The sequence below is a fragment of the Cygnus atratus genome, chromosome Z (assembly GCF_013377495.2).
Source record: "Cygnus atratus isolate AKBS03 ecotype Queensland, Australia chromosome Z, CAtr_DNAZoo_HiC_assembly, whole genome shotgun sequence".
In the NCBI taxonomy this organism is placed as follows: domain Eukaryota; kingdom Metazoa; phylum Chordata; class Aves; order Anseriformes; family Anatidae; genus Cygnus; species Cygnus atratus.
The window spans coordinates 35,409,581-35,427,968 of record NC_066396.1 but is presented as its reverse complement, the minus strand read 5'-3'; the positions used below and the strand labels follow the sequence as shown (position 1 = coordinate 35,427,968).

Sequence of the window (18,388 nt, the reverse complement as noted above, 5' to 3'; positions counted from 1 at the left end):
ATTGCTAAGATTCCCCCTAAGCTTCCTCTTTGCCAGGCCAACATACCAACTCTCTCAGCTTTCCTCACAGGAGAGGTGCTCCAGACCCTTGATCGCCTTGGTGGCCTGCCATTGCACTCTGTCCAGTATGCCCATACTGGACACACACTGGGGGGCCCAGAACTGGACACAGTACTCGAGATGTGGCCTCATCAATGCAGAACAGAGGGGAAGAACCACCTCTCTTGACCTGCTGGCCATACGTTGCCTACTTGTAAGCAAGTATTTGCATATTTTGAGATTTTTGTGATTACCTGAAATTAATGCATAATTAATTGAATTTTTCTAAAAACTGAAAGGTATGTTGTGGCAAGCTTTGACTCATAGGGGGTCCAAGACTGAGAAACTTGTTATGCAACTAAACTAAATGGGTAAATTATCTTAACAGGAAAGCCTAAACAAGTGTAACATTAAAAGCATTTTGTAAGGAATTAGCTTTGGTAATTGAAATGTTCCTAATCCATAAAACAAAATTTACAGCACCACACTTAGAACAAGATATCTGCCTCTCGCTATACTGCATTAGTAACATGAAATAGAAAACTAAGCCTCTCATGTGGACTTTAAACATTCATATTGCAATACAAAGTATGCTGGATAAAAGCTAAACAACTCAACACACAAACAACTCTAAACAACTGAAAGAAATGGGAGTTTCTCTCTCCATGCGATTTTTTGCCACTTGTATTCCAATCCAAATCAGTATTTTAAGGACTGTGTGATGTAAGCTTAATAAACTGAAAACACTAAAATACTGATGTTAGAAGACTAGTAAGTCACAGAATTTTTGCATGGTAACACTGGATGGAGTCTGCCTTGAAATACCTTCTTTATGTATTTAAGTGTTTCTCATGCAAATCTTTCTAAAATAAAATTTTTATTTTAGTTACAAATCAGCCTCCTCCAGACCAAACAACCCCAGTTTCCTGAGTTGCTCCTCATAACACTTGCTTTCTAATCCCTTCACAGGCTTTGTTCTTCTCTGAATGAATTCCTGCAACTCGATATCCTTATAGCGAGGGGCTCAAAACTGAACACAGGACTCGAGGTGTGGTCTCATCAGTGCTGCGTACAAAGGGACAATCATTTCCCTAGTCCTGCTGGTGACATTATTTCTTTTTAAATTCAGTTTAAGTCATAAATTGGCCTTTGGAAAATGTCAGGGGTATACACATAAGATCTGGCACGTTTGGGAACTTGGAAGCCTGTTAGTGAAAGTGAAGGATTTATTATAATAGTTCCAAATGGTACCTGAAAGCTTAGCAATTTTTAGACAAGTCTGTCTTTCCACCATAATACTTTCTTTAGATTTATGATCTAAAGTTTAGTTTCATGTTCAGGAAAAACAGAACAAACCAAGTCCAATATATTATATTTCCACAGAGAAAATGCAAAAACTTCACTTTTTTTTCAGAAACAAAATCATTTTGGTTTTATTTTTGGTGTCTTTTTTTTAGCTTTGTTAGAGCACATAAATAAGAGTCTGATTGAATACTGACACTGTTACTCAGTTTATTTTCAAGGAGAGATAGAAATTAATTGCAAAGTACCCTCCATTAGCAACAGCAGAAAGTCACACTACTGCAGCAGCACAATTGCACAGTTTTTCATTAAAACAAAAAAACTCTCCAATTTCCTCTAAAACTGCCTTGCCCAGAAGATTAATTTAAAACAAGAAGAAACAACTTGTAGTATTCTAAAAATGGTCTCACCTGTAATTCATGAGAAGAATCCTGGTGTAGTACATTTAAAGCATCACGAGCCTGCTGAAGTTGCTGCTGTAACTGACAGATCTTCTGATCTTTTCCAACTAACTGCTCCTGAAGAGAGGCACAGCTTTGCTGCAGTTGAATTTCACTTGTTTTAACAGTTTCAAAACATAAAGTCAAGTCATTATAAAGCTATGAGAGGGGGAAAGAGAAAAAAAAAAACAATTAAAAATAGCATCAATGAAGGCAGACATATAAATACAGGACAAGAGGAAGTATAATTTAAGCAACCTGGCTGCAAAGATCACCATCACTTTTGACAATTATTTCACATTTCTTGTCTTCCTGAATCCTAGCAACCTCTGTATGTTGGAAAACAGTGATTGTGACAAACCCTGAAACTAAGTTTGAAACAAGTTTTTCTAGACATGCACAACTTATGTCAGAAAGTTATGTTTCAACTGCTTTTTTATGGCATTTATGCACGTACATGAATACCTAAAAATTAATTTTTAATAGGTTATATAATACTATAAAATACCGAGAGAAAAAAAAAAGGAAAAAATCACTTACTGAGAATTGGGGAAAAAAAAAAAAAGGATCATTACAGGGAATGGCATTAAAGGACTGAGAATACAAAACAACATCCATGTCTGGTATAGAATAAGTTGATTCTTTTAACTAACATTTTAAATATAGCTTGGGTACCAATACAGTGAATCCACTAATGCCTCCTGCAATTTGTGTAAGTGTAAAATAGTTGATTAAATAATTATCCCTGGGAATTTTTTGGACATTAGTTATAAAATCCAAAGATGATATTAGAAGGTTCCCTGGCTGTTCAACTGTTCTCTCACTGGAAGCAGAATATAACATATATTCTGCAGTTATTTTATAAGAGATTCCATATCCACTAAGAATTTCTAGAACTCCACCTAAGTAATAACTAGCAGCATGTGCCATATAGCTGAGAATAATAACTTATTCTGCAAGAATAAGGGAACAGCTATTCCATCTCTCCACTTTTACCGTTCTATTATAAAGATCTGAGAACTTTTAAAACAAAATCAGATTTTTATTTAAAAAAATACAAGTCAGCTTGAAAAATAAACCTGTAGCTCAACAAACAACAGTTCAGATTCTGAAGGAAATACTTGACTCTATAGGTTTACTACTCAAACGCTGCAGTCCAAACATTCCTTTGACTACCCTTGTTTCTCCAAATAAACAACCTTCCCTCTGACTATTTATTCTACCATGAAATAATCTGTGCAAGGCATGTACTTCTGCAGCTGACAGTTTTCTTTGGAAGGCCCATTACTGCCATTCCTCCCGAAAGAAAGTAATTAAGTATGAAAATTAGAAATTCAGAATCTTGATAATGTTTATCTGATAGACATTTAAAAAAATGTTATAAAGTTACTCTTTATTGTCTTGGCAGCTTTAGTTAAATTTACTTAAATGATATGCTTCTTTCTCTACTTATCTGCTTACATTGCTTAGAATTTAAAGCCTTTAGAAAAAGAATCACAACTTTTTGTTATGGAACTTGTCTACCTATCACTTTGCAGGAGATATTGCAAACAATAAAGCCCCTTCCTTTCTTTCTTCCTATAATTTTCTACACCCAAGGATTTCAAAATCCACATAGGACAAGCTACTTACTGCTTTTCTATTCCCAAAACAGATTAGAAATTATGTTGCCTAGGTGAAATTAATTCTATGTCCAGATATATTGATACTTTGACTCTTGAGTCTTAAAAATTAAACTTTTACATTGAAATTTCTGTGCCTACTGAATCTTTCTTATATAGTTAAGAGAGCTTACATCACCTCTGAAAATTCAAGTTCAAGATTAGCCAATTGTTTATGGAAATCAGTAAGTATTTCACAGCAAATAAACAGTTAATTTACCAAAAACATGCATTTTTAGATAATGTCCTTCCAAATGAATGGAACATCAAGGCACAGTTACTTCCAGCTATAACTATATAAGCTCATTAGCCAGATCATACCGGTGTGACAATTTGCTGGTTTTATGACTAGCAGCACTTAAGTGGTCATAATTATAGTATCTGAAAGGTAGCATCCTAGTAAGATGAATGGAGAACATCAAAAATATGATGCCTATTTTTTAGCTGGCAGCCACCTCCTCTAATGTAGCTAATGGGTATTTTTGGTAGTAAGCATTTGTCAGGACAAGACAAATAGCATGTCTTTCTATTTGCATAAACTTTTCCAACCATTCTAGCTTGAAAACAACAATTACAAAACACACATATTTGAAGTATAAAACTAGCTAAAAGCTAGTGTGCAAGAAACAAATTCATAGAATTCATCTTTTTACTGTTTTTTTTTTTCCCAAACATCAATGTGTTAGTTTTTAGGATTGAGATTAAAAAAGAATATTTAACATCAGGAAATTTCAAAATTAAAATTATCTGTATGAAAATAAATAGTTTTATCTACTGTCCAGAGATAACTCGAACAACATCCAGATTTCAGTTTGGCTCTGTATCTTTTCATTTATTGCCATGAAAACTGTTTTCTGGATTGCGTACATACTTTAAGTTTATATGGGATTATGCTGGTATTTTCTGCTCATTTTTCACCTGGCTTAGAAGAAATACCACATTTAGTCACACTGCTGTAAGCACAATCCAGAACATACAAAATTGAACAACATGGTAAAATAGATCTACCATTAATAAAGACACAAAAGATCAGGTGTAGAGAGAAAAGATGTAATATGGACACCAGAGGACTACAGAGAGAGAATATTGAGTAGAAAATACAAAAGAAAGACAAAAAAATGTTATAAACTATTTATCTCAGAACTATAAATCTTCACAGAAAAGAGGTGTGAATTCTTGACTATACATAAGTGAGTGGTTATATCTTGCATGGATGTTAGTAAGATGTGAGATTTGACCAGGAAATAGTTTAATCGCCAATATGAGAGAAAAAAAATATTTATGTTTACGGGACAGAAAGAAAAAGATTTTAAATCATTCTTTATACATACATACACTCCATATGCATACTGTGAAATTTGGTAGACAGAAAAAAGGCAACAGCCACCAGTAACACAAGACTTTGTTCTGCAAAAACTGTTGCAGAAACTGTATTTTGAGTATCTTTTCATAATGCCTTAAAGCTGTCCTTTCTTTGACAGGCAACATAGACTGTTATACGTAAAGGTACTTAAAAGCAAATAAAGAAAGATTAAAAGTATCTGAAGCCAGTACACTGCAATACATTTAGTCTATATGACACAAGAGCTTTATTTATCAGACAGGAAGGAAGAGTAACTTAGCTGAAGTATAAAAATAAAAGTATCCCCTATTTCTCAGCTTCCCCAAAATTTCCTATACTGATTTAACTGATTTTACCAGAAAACAGTTTTTGATGGATATCTGAAGAGCTACTTAAAACACAAAACTTCATTACAAGAATAGGTATGTTTAGTGTCAGCCAATCATCTAAAAATGGCAGACCAAAGCTAGAACTTCCAGGATAACCAAAAGGCAGGACTCTAGAGCCTGCCCAAAAATTGATAAAAAATTTTAACAGTCTGGTAATGGTGGGATGAGGTAAAGCACTGGCATATGTTAAATATGTGTGAAGGCAAAATTAAGGCCAAGAAACGCTGAGGAATACCAATAAAAGCTAATAAAACTAGGTACTTAGCCTATGTTATCTATTAGACTGTATGTTAGTCAGAATCGTAGTGCAATTGGAAAAAAAAAAAAAAGTGAAACAGTTGACACAAATATCCAACACTCACATTACATAAGTGTGCGGGATTTATTTTAAACTAGGTTTAGACTGGTCCTGCATACTGAAGCCAATTAACAGCTGGAACACATTTTGCAGTTCTGTTTAATCTAAAAGGAATTTAGTTAATACTTTCATGGACTTTTCTATGGTATCAACAAAAGCACAGGAAGTGGGGACAGCTGAGAGATCTCCTTCAAAACCATACTCCTGTGAGGATCTAAAACACTAGTATAGAGCCACTCATTAAAATGCAACCATAACCAATGATATAAAACAATAAATAAACATAAAAACAATATATAAAATTTAACCTACATTAAATGCTTGCCTAAGTGCTCACCCCTAAAAAACTGTGTATCACTGCAGAGACCAGAGCAAATGAATGCAAACATACAGTAACACTAGACATACAGTAAAGAAACAAATGGAAAGAAAGTCTAAATTGAGATACCATAAAGCTATAAGGGGAACTAATAACGCTGTCACAGAAATTCATGTTACAAGATCACGCTGCTTACGAGAATTTGAGAAGAACAAGGACAGAAATCAGCTGGAGAAGCTCTAGGATGAAACTGAAGAGGCACTCCAGACTACAGACTGCACATTCACTGCACTGTACTGCCTCCGGCTGAGATGGAGCTCATTTTCCGCCCAGCAGCCCCTGCCCTGCATGTGCAGCTCAAGCAGCCCAGACGCCACACCAGCGTTTGGGTTACTGCTGAGCTGTGCGGGCGCAGCACCAAGGGTGGCCCTACAATATCCTCTAAAAGTCAGCAGGCTGGGGTGGGCAAGAGGTGGGAAGGGGACGCAGCCGGGGCAGCTGACCTAAGCTGACCAACGGGGTATGTATGCCATGCCATGTGTTGCCACGCGTAGAGATGTAAGCTATCTTCTTTGCATAGACTGTGCTGGCAGAGGACGTTCGGCGGGCTTGTAAAGAATACCAGCCTTGGTTAATGAAGAAAAATGTTAATAATTCTTACTGCAAATGGTAGTTTAAAATCCCCCATTGTGCCTACACAACCATTACCAATCTGATTACACATAAAATTCAGAAACATTTAAATCTGTTCGTTCTAAATCAGATCATAGTAGGCATTACTAACAAAAATACTTAAGTTTAACCTTAAGATTTTTTCTTCCTTTTTTGACATACATCTCTTCTTGCACTGTCTCACCAGTTCACAAAATGTCTTCAATCTATGTTTTACATAATGTAAAAAAACACTGTATCATTGTCAGAAATATTAAAATAATGGTTTGAAAACATTGGTGACAGAATCATAGACTATTTACTTATTTATTTTTTTTAAAAAAGCATTCTACAAGCAACAGTCTACAGAAATAACCAGAGGAACTACAGCACACTAAGAATCTCAGCACAGGATTTTTCAAACATGAAAACCATCACCTGTGAGTGCAGAGTTTAACATCACCCTGAGACAGCCACAGTCTACACACGTCTTTACTTTTAACCTACCGGCGCACCCAAAATCTGCTTGCTAGTGTGAGAACAACTGTAGTGGAATTTGATATAGAAGATATAAACAGAATAACATAATTAACACATCTCCCAACAATAGAAAATATTGTCGCAGCATGAACTAAAGTGCAAGTTAATCTTCAATAAAGATATGACTTTCTCAGAGCTTTCATCAACAAAGTGGACTACAAAAACACCAATTCACTTATTAATGATGCGGACTTTGGTAGGCTTGACTGGATAGCTAGTTTCTTTCAGTTCTTACCCAGTGTGAGAGAACACATGTATTTCATTCCAACTTGAGGAAGAACCTGTGTTATTACTTCCATTTATAAACATTTTTATTTTTTGGATTCAATGCTAAAAAAATATGCATAAAAATAAGCAGGTATATGTGATTTTTAACTATGCTTAACTGTTGTTCTTGTGGTCCCAGAGAAGATTGGCAGTGGTGAAATTTAATCTTAAAACAGAAAAGCCAGTAACTTGACATTCTGATTACACTTTCTCAGACTTGAAGGAAAGCAAACTATCTCCACACATGAACACCATGAAAAAGACTTGGAATGGCAGCAGCAGGCACAAAATTAACCACAACATCTGAAAATGCATCTGATGCTATACTATTTTTCACCTATTTTATGCTGCACTTGATGCAAATTTTGCAATGTCTCACAACTGAAAAATCTTATTTTGTTTTCTAATTATGCCAAGAATCTAACTACTGAGCAATGCCTTTCTTCATCGCACACATCTAGCGTACCACTATCCACAGTATTCTCTATCTGTTGTTTCAGGACACTAATTATTATTTCCTATTTAAAGACAAATAATGATATTTCCATCTCAATAAAAGGGCCTTCCACTAAGAGAATTTTAATCAGTATGATTAACAAAGAACCTAAAGGCCACATCAGATCAAGAGAAAGCACTGCATTATACAAACAAAGGCCCTAAATTGTAAATTTCAGAAAACTGTGATAAGCTGGCTAAGGAGTTCAGAATCTCTTCTTGTCTTATTATCCCTAGTATTGATTGAAGTCTCTCCACCTTGAAATTGTCGGTGAGGACAAATCTATTGAGTCTCATTAAATCCAGCACAGGAATGAAGTCCCTGGAGTATTTGGGACCACTAAAACAGATGCTATACATTTTAGAAAAATATTCCCTATCCTTGAGAATGAGAACTACAGCTGCAATATGAAATAGATATCAATTTGTTTCCAGAAATGCTCTAACATAGAAGAGTTATTGTAGAACACAGCACCCTCAAAATTTGTATTTAAAAAAAAAAAAAGGAAAAGGTAGCTGTATGTCAAGTCAGTGCAACTTGATAAAACGGATTACAGATCTTCACATATGTACGCTGCCCACTATAGCTAGACTTGGAAGAGAATTGTGGTCCACAATGGATTTACACGTAATCCAGTGCAAGTTCACAACCCCGATCTGATTTAACAGAAAGGTATTTTCTTTACTCAGTGTACTGTTTCATACCACACATTAACATCAGTGCAGACAGCAGTTCTTCCTAAACAGTAGACTGTTACAATGAACTTGGAGTATGTCAGCCAGGCACGCTGCCTGAGCTATAGCATATACTGCCTATCTGACCACTAACAGAGAGGTCATTGATCTTGCTGTAAGGGACAATATATCATAGGATGCACACACTGATAGGCTCAATGCCATTTGGAGCAGTTGGAAAATATTCCTCTGTGAATATGTCTATGGAATAGCTGACACGTCCTTATCTAGCTGTTGCAGCCAGCATATTATTAACGCATGGAAGACAAACAGAACACACATTTGTCTGCAATAGTTTGCCTCTCTCATTCAAGGAAAAAACAGGTATTTGTATTATTTTTATAGATGCTGAGTTTTCCAAAGGCCTGCTGTGACTTCAGAACTTATGATTTGGGAACTATATGTTCCTTTGAAGCAATTACCGTTTGTTATTTTATACAGTTTACTAATCAGAAGTATAGAATATCCTACAAGAGAACAACTCCTCCTTTTCCCCTCCAAAGATCTCCTGCCTCAATTTACCAAATGCTTTAGAAGATCTATTTGACTTAAGAAACTTACTTTCTTGTGCATATTTTTATAAAAAACAAAAAGAGCGCATTTCTTCCAGGTGTAAAACAGCTAGACGTTTTGAGAAATGCTAAAAGACAGTTTATCAGTTCCAGAACACTCAATTGTCAAAATAGTTGGGTTGTCTTTTTCTGGATGTAAACCTTACTCCTCTATGTTGGAAAAAAAATTTGAATTCTACACCTTCAACATTGTAAATTTCAGGGTCATGTATGAGTTGAAGTCCTTGCCTTATCTGCAAAGCTACAGTATGCTTGTTCTTGTTGCATCACCAAGTAAGCTGAACTCTTAAGTTCTGCTAAGACAGACCAAGAACTCTGAACCAGTTTTCTGAAGCAGTCATGGATTGTGAATCAAGCCTAATTTAGAAGAGGCTTGCCCAAACAACTGTGCAAGCATACCCATCAATTTTCCGTAATACAAAAGTAACTTACTATCTTTTATTATGAAATAAAATATGCTGGCAAAACCACTACTTTGCAGGGTAAATTTAACTTTTTATAAAAAGTTTTGTCATGTTTTAAAACTGTCTCAAGAAAATCCGAATGTTTTTTCCCTTATATGTTGCAGAACTAGTCTCAGAAGAACACTTCTAAGCCTTATAAACATTGATGAAGAGAGTTTATATTATCTTCACTTATGTCAATTTTTTTTTGAGTGACTGTTCAAAGGATCCATTTTAACAGCCACAGAAGCATTGACTGGAGGATGAAAAAAGAAAGAAATAGCAATACCTGATACCTAAAATTCTGTATCTTAAAAAAAATAAATCCATAATTTACTTTGTCTTGCCCCAGATTGACAGAACTCCTCCTGCCCTGTACATGTGCAGAATAACTCTGACAGAAGCCTACTTGTAGCTTGGTTGGGCTACTATTACAGTGAACAGAAGGCAATGTCTAGAAACTGAAAGTCCAGTACAGTATTATGTATCTAACTGTACACCATACTTTTGCACATTTAAATACGTGAGAATGTGCTGAGCATAAAGTGCCATAAAATATTAACCAAACGTGTCTTTAGAACTCCGGTACTGATGCTGGCTTGACTTATGCCCATCTTCAGAATTTTAGCACGCGCTATATACTGTAGGTTAGATGAAAAAAGGAAACACCTGTTTTTTGGAAAAACACTGCTCGTATACAGTTTGAGAAAACAGTTCCAAAATTGGTGGGAAGTACATGAAAGTCGTGTATGTCTTCTTCTCAATGTTTCTAAAAAGGAAAGAAACCTATCTCCTGTATTTCTTACAGACTGAAAAACACATCCCATTCACATTTGTCACACACAGCGCAAGAAATTCTGGGTAGTATACATGTGTCAACTCTTCAGGTTTATCATTTATTCATCAAAAATGTGACATCTGTCCCTTAAATGTTAAATATAGCTGTGATTTTTTCAATTAGTTATCCACCTAAAAAGCTGTCACAGTAACATTTGTTTCAAATTATTTTTGATTCATGAAGTTTTTGCATTTTGGCAAAAAAAACAAAAAAAGACACCAAACCCTTAAACTAGTAAAACTGACAGAGATTCACACAAATACATGATTTAATGATGAAAGGAATTTCTTCTCCTAACTTACCAACGACAAATTTATCAAATGAAACCTCTAAAGAGGAAGAAGAAAAATATAGATAACACAAAGTTATATAGATTTGGTATGTGTAGTAATTCACTTCTATTTTTCCTCAGACTTCTATTCTTCCGCCTTTCCTTAAGTAAATCTTTAAGGTTCATTAATTCAAGATAAGCAAGAGGCCATATATGCTGGGATATAATTAGGCCAAGAAACACTGTTACTCTGCCAACCATATTTTGGTAACAAGGATCCAGAGATTCAACGTATACAACACTACACAGTGCTTTGATTACTCTGTTCATTGATACTGGAGGGACAGTTATGTGAACCCTGTGATCATAAAAGAGGCAGGCATACTTTTTGGTACGACGTTGTTTCAGCTGTGTGCGCATCCTCTTGGTCCTTCAGTACTTTTTGTGTATCAGTATTAAGAGCCTGAAGCTGCTGTATCAGCTCAGCCTGCTGTGCTGTATGTGTGATGTTTTGTCTGTAAAGATTCTGCAGCTCCTGTAACTCCTTCCTGTGCAAAGCAAGCAATAAAGAGAAATTAAGAAAAGAATAACAATGACCTCTGGTAAACAATTGTGTTCAAATAATTTTATTGTAGATAACGAGTTTCCTATTTTCATTTATTTTTCTGTCAATTGCCTTATAAACAATAGAAGATACATATAAAATATTTATCACATACTTTTGTGAAATATCTACAAAACAGTTAAGTTTCAGAATAGAATGTCTTTCAATTTCCTTCTAATGTTCTAACTGCTCCGAAATAAATGGATTTTCATTACTGCATCAACACTTTCTAATCAATATTCAGTTAACTCTTTAGCTGTTAAGTGTCAAAATGTAAAATATTTAGAACACATGGACTGTAAAGTAAGTTTTCTTTTTGTTGCTGTTGTTTTTAACTAAAACAATGAGAAGAAAAGATAAAAGCTTATCTTAGCTTGTATGCGTGTAAAGCAATTCTCTTTTCTGAAATGCGTCTACTCCTTGGACACATGAAGTATGTCTTCTGACAGATTAATTTCTGACTGTAGATACAGCATATTGCAATAATCATATGCAAAATAAGGAGTGTTTGGTATGTATCGCATAACATAACAATTAAAGCTCTATAAACATAATAATAGGAATTGTGTTGTAGTACAATAAGAAGCTGGATCTAGTAAAATAACTCTGCTTGAGAATTTTATTGTACTGAAATAGATCTTATAAATTAAGGCAGAAGTGAAGACCTGAAGAACTGTTACTATGAATGATCATTAAAAACTTGGAATATTTGCTGTAGCATGTGTCAAAACTTCAGACAACTCCATTTTGTTTATATATTTTTTTCTACTTAATCCTGTTTAATTCACAATCACATTCCAGAGTAGTGTTAAGTACAGATACTGAAATGTAAGTTTATCCCTCCAACTAATTTTCTCCCTAATATCCTCAAAGAATTTTCTCACTGACCTCCAACACATACATGACTTCTCTGCGCCTACAATTATCATTAACAACAAAAATTATTGTTACATTTTTATAATACTGTTGGATATGTCCAGACAAAAATTATTGTACAAAAGATAAGCAGAAAAAACAACTTTCATGTGTTTTTCTGAGAAATCTCAGAATAACAAACTAACCATTTTAAAAGAACTTTCAAAATAAAACACTGATAGCAGGGAGAATTTTATTTCTTAAGACTCGTCCCACTATTCAATATGTTAACACTTCACTAAGTAGTATATCACCTGAATAATTACATAAAAATTGAAATTAAATGTACCACAATAGCACAGTCAGATATCTTAATGTTATAAAACAAATGCACTGTTAAAAACGTTTGTCAATAAGACAATACAAGAGAATACTTATGGGCCTGCTTACTTTACAGTATTTAAGTCCTACTATTTTCAATGACATTTAAAGTAGCACCTCAAAAATAATAAGGGTAGAGATGTAGCACAGGGTCTTTATGTTACAAAATGGAAGTACAACTGCACATGTACTAATTTAATTCTGTTCACAAACACAGCAACAGGACTGGGAATACAGTGGTATATTAGCACTTCCCAACACCCTGTACATCAGGCTTCCAACCAAGCACTTCAGTATTATCTCCCAGACCGTGAGCATATACTAGAAAATGACACAATTTTGCACTGCAGTTAAAACAGAGACTTTGTTAATTTTGCACAGGTTCTCCAATCAGATCTTCATTTCGTTGTGGAAGGGAAGAAAATGTGATAAGGTTAAATCCTCAGATACTGCTGGAAATGTTGGTAGTAGCCATTGCAAAGACCTCTCTGCTACATTGCTGCTCTTTAATTTGTATGCAAACATCAATGCAGTTATCTGTGTCTGTCACCTGAGACTGCACAGTATTATGTGTTCTCTAACGGCCAGCCCATGAAGTGTATTAAGGTCAATGGGAATCTTTCTGTTGACTTCATCAGGCTTTGAGTCATATCCGAAACAGGAGGGGTTGTGGGGGAGCTAAACCTTGCAGCCATCCAAGAACTGCTGCACAGTCAGAGCACAGCTGCTTCGCTCATGTTAAATTCAAGGACTACGAAATGTTAGGGAACTCGCTCACAGGTCCATTACTCCGCATTACAACGAATCAAACCAAACCTTGCTCCTCCGTACACGTACCCTAACTTGTTAGCAGTGTTGTTTTTTTAATGTTTTTGTTGTTTATTTTTATGTGTTTTTTTTTTTATGTTTGTTTTGAGTAAAAGGTTATACAAACCAAAACAGTTGCCATCTGGAAAGTTCTCTAAACACAAAAATACATGACCACTGTATTTAATTTGCAATTGCACATTACAACTGCTTTGTCCTATTCATTGAATGAGGTAATATTTTTACATCGTAAATCCACAATGGGAACTTCCTTTAATTTCATTTTTATACAGGGATGAGAAAATGATGCACAGTCTCACCAGGAATTCAGCACCAATGGTGTAACGCAAATAAATTCACACAGTGAAGCACCTTTGATGACAGACCAGCTCGGTTAGGAGAGCTTTAAACTAGAAACGTTTAGAGATGATAAGCAACGAGCAAGCGAGGGACCCATGGCCCAGCTTGGCAAGCTGCAGGGTGCAGAGTGACATGGACAGGAAAGACCTTGTGTTGAACAATACAAGGCTCACGGGGGACCACCTCAAGCATATGCACATAAATAAGGGAGTGCTGACAGGACAACTGTATGTGGGAGGCGCCTAATGTCTTCCTGGGGAACCAGCACCACTGGGCACCCATCTAAAGCAGCTGCTCCAATGTGCACAGCTTTTCCCCACAGAGGAAGACATGAGGAATCAGAGACCTGCCTGCTGTTACAGGTCTCACTGTGAGCACTGAGACAAAATGAGATAACTTACACAGCCTGTACCCATGCATGGCAGCAATCCAGTTTTTTAAGGACAGTCTGAGATGGCAAGAAATCACCCTTTATGTGAGAAAGCAGTGTGAATGAACAGAGAGCTCTGCCAAGTATGGGCAAAAAAACAGGTGAGAACTTGTGGGTCAGGATTTGTAGGAAAGATCAATGTGGATGACACAGTGGCTGCTTGCTGATTCTGCCTGATTAAGAAAGAGAATGAAGCCCGCTTCAGAAAACTGGCAGATTAATGTGCACAGGCCCTGGTCTTCGTGGGAGACTTGACGCACTCCAGTATATGCCGTAGGGACAACACAAGAGAAAAGAAGCCATCCAGCAGGTTTCTGGAGTGGATTGATGACAATTTTTTGCTGCAGGCTGATGGAGGGGAGACACTTTCCTGGAATCTGTACTTACAAACATGGAAGAACTGGTCAGAGATATAAAGGTTGGGGGCAGCCATCTCTGCAACAACCATGAGATGATGAAGTTCAGGATCCTGGGAGAAGGGAGTACGCTAAAAAGCAGGACCACAACCCCAGATTTCATGAGAGTATACTTGGGTCTTTGCAGGGACCTGTTTGTATTAATATGTAATATCGGCCTAGAGAGAAGAATCCAGAAGTGTTGGTCAATTTTCAAGAATCACCTCCTCACAGCTCAACAATGGTCCTTTCCAATGAGGGGTACGACAAGCAAAGGTGGCAGAAAGCTTGCACGGGTGAAAAAGGACCTCCTCTGACTACATTAAAATGTAAAAGAAAGGATACAACATATAGAAGGAGGGGACAGGAGACCAGGAGGAATTTAAAGATGTCCAAGCATGCAGGTATGGAGTTAGTAAAGCCAAAATCTGTCTGGTGTTGAACATGGTGAGGGACTTAAAGAGCAACAGGAGGCTTTCATAAGACACGGGATAAAGTGGGCTCACTACTGAAAGCAGCAGGGATTCTAGCAGCAGAGCACACAGAAAAGGCTGAAGTACTCAATACCTTCTTCTACTCTTTTAAGGTAACACTTGACTCCAGTAATCCTAGGTGGCTGTGACACATGGAAAGGTCTAAACCAAGGAAGACTTACTCTCAGTGGAGGAGGACTGGGTTAGAGAATATTTAAACAAACAAGACATACTGCCCATGGAGCCTTACACAATGCACTCACTAGTGCACAAAGAGGCTCAATTATCTTTGAATGGTCAACAGGTGAAGTTACTGAGGACTTAAAGAAAGCATGTCACTCCTACCTTCAAGAAGGATTTGGGAAACTAGAGTGCTCAGACTCACCTCAGTTTCTGGGAAGCTGATGGAGCACATAAAGGACAAGAATGTCACTGGGAGCAGTCAGCAAGAAGTTATAAATGGGAAATGATGCTTAACTGACCTGACAGACTTCTCTGATGACTTGTTCAGTGGACAGGGGGAGAACAGTGGATGATTTTGGTGATTAATTGTGTCAAGCTGAGGCAGGGGAGGTTTAGGCTAGACATCAGGAAAAGGTTCTTCACCGAGAGGGTGGTCGCACACTGGAACAGGCTCCCCAGGGAAGTAGTCACTGCACCAAGCCTGTCAGAATTTAAGAAGCGTTTGGACTGTGCACTTAATCACATGGTCTAAAATTTTGGGTAGACCTGTGTGGTGCCAGGAGTTGGACTCGATGATCCTTATGGGTCCCTTGCAACTTGGGATATTCTATGATTCTATGATTTTTATCTTGATTCCAGGAAAGATTTTGACCCTGTAACCTATAAAATGTTGGTGGACAGACTGATGAGGGATAAGCTAGATAAGTGAGCAGTAAGGTGGATTCACATCCAGACAAACTACTGAGCTCAAAGTGTTGTGATCAGATACACAAAGTACAGGTGAAGGCCACGCACTAATGGACTACCCCAAGCACCAACAAGGGGGCAAGTACTGTTTAATGTCATGGTTAATGACCTAGACAATGGGACTGAGTGCATCCTATCATTGGCAGGTGACAAAGCTGGTAGGAGTGGTTGTTGCACCACATGGTTGGTTGTGCTGCTATTTGGAGGGATTGTGAGAGGCTGGACAAATAGGCCAAGAGGAACCTCATAAAGTTCAGCAAAGGGAATTGCAAAGTACTCTGCCTGGGGAGGAATAAACCCACCCACATGTACAGGCTAGGGACCTGAACAGCTGGAAAGCTGTTGCTTGGTAGAAAATTCCCTGGGGATCCTAAAGTAGACCATGAGTCAGCAATGTGCTCTTGTGGCAAAAAAGACTTACAGCATCCCAAGCTGCACTGAAAAAAGCACTGCCAGCAGGCTTGGAGATGTGACTTTCTATCCAGAACTGGTGAGACACACCTGGACTCCTGAGTGTAAGAGACATGGAAATATTGAAGCAAGTCCAGTGAAAGGCCACAGAGATGATGAAAGGTTTGGAGCATCTGCCCTACAAGAAGAGGCTGAGAAAAGCTGAGACTGTTCAGCTTGGAGACGAGAAAGCTCAGAAGGATATTACAAATATTTATGAATACCTGATGGAAGGGTATAAAGAAGATGCATAGTCTCTTCCCAGCAGTGTACAGTAATAAGAAAAGAGACAATGAACAAAAATTAAAACTACATATCATGGCTTTGGCTGGGATAGAGTTAATTTTCTCTGTAGAGGCTCATATGATGCTGTGGTTTGGATTTGTAATGAAAATAGTGGTGATATCACACCAATGTTTAGTTGTTGCAGAGCAGTGCTCACACAGAGCCAAGGCCTTTTCAGCATCTCGTGCTGCCCTGACAGTGAGGAGCCTGGGGATGCTCCAGGAGATGGGGGGGGACACAGCCAGGACAGCTGGCCCAGGCTGGGCCACACGCATGTCCCATACAATGGGATGGTATGCTCGGCAATAACAGCTGGGGTAAAGGAGGAGGAAGAGGAGGGGAGGATGTTCGTAGCGATGGCGTTTGTCTTCCCAAGAAGCCATTCTGCACGCTGAGTCCTGCTTTCCTGGAAGTGGCTGAACACCTGCCTGCTGTGGGAAGTGGTGAATGGATTCATGATTTGGCTTTGCTTGCACACACGGCTTTTGCTTTGCCTGGTGAACTGTCCTCAACCCACAAGTTCTCGCACTTTCACCTCTCCGATTCTCTCCCCCATCCCACCCGGTGACAGTAAGCGAGCGGCTGTGTGGGGCTGAGCTGCCCGCTGGGGCTAAACCACAATAACGTGACATTCCAATTAAACGTAAGAAAAATGTTTTTATACTCTAAGACTGGTCCAAAACAAACAGGCTACTCAGACAGCCCATGAAGTCTCCACACTTGGATATGCTCAAACTCAACTAGACACCATCCTGGGTAGACATCTAGAGGTGACGCTGCAGGAGCGGGAGGCCGGATGTACTGGAGCTGAGGAACTACACAACCTCCAGAACCGTCTGCCAGCTTCAGCCTCTTAGGGATTCTTTTTGACTCTGTTTCTAATTCGCTTTGAGTGTGCTCTAAAAGTGTATACAAAATCAGCACCATGATAATCAGATAAATAATTACATGACAAAAATGAATTTCTGATCAAAATATCTACTAATACGCATACCCAAATCACCAAACTACTAAGCACTCCGCAGCACAGACACCTGCCTGTCATTGCAGTAGGTTAAGGATATCAACTGCTAAGTAAAATGATACTCTCAGGTGAACATGGAACAGAAGAAATAATGAAAAATTTCAAATTGGATGTAACGAAGGTCATAATAGGCACTGAAAATGTATGTGCCTACATTCACAAACACATTGTATACAAACACAAACACATGTATATACACAAATATACACATCTATATGGAGAATATTTAAAGTATATGTGGCTGTTTATATATACATATACAAGTAGGATATACACACACAAATATAAGCACAAACACCATGGCACACTGAGTAGTATTTAACTCCATTTAACATTGGTGTTACTGAGATTAAAACAAAAACAAAATAAATGAAAAATACAGCCTTTTTTAGATTATAATCTAACATGACAAGACCTACACAATGTGAAACCAAGAAATGTACAGAAAGTGAGCTATACTCTGCAAGTCACAGTGAGGAGCCTGCCATGAAAAAACATCAGGTTTTTCACAAGTCAAAATAGAGAAGCAGAACTATATTATTTCAACCACAGAAATAAAATTACAATAAACTAGGAAGATTTTGCTTTAAACATTGCAAATATTTATGCAATTACTTCAACATTAGCATTTTGGAATTGCAAAAGAATCTTAAAATCCCTTTCATCAGAAACAATCAAGGAAAACTGTTGATTCAGAAGAAAAATGAGTTTGAACTGCTGATCTATATTTTT

General features: G+C 37.4%; 1 protein-coding gene across 1 annotated transcript in view; it reads right to left on the bottom strand.

Moving 5' to 3' along the window:
- The window catches only part of CNTLN (centlein), a 207,473-nt gene that overhangs the window by 125,828 nt on the left and 63,257 nt on the right, over window positions 1-18,388 (bottom strand). The window contains 2 exon segments of the mRNA XM_035558564.2: window positions 1,752-1,940; window positions 11,048-11,210. Coding sequence (XP_035414457.1) covers window positions 1,752-1,940; window positions 11,048-11,210 — 352 coding nt within the window.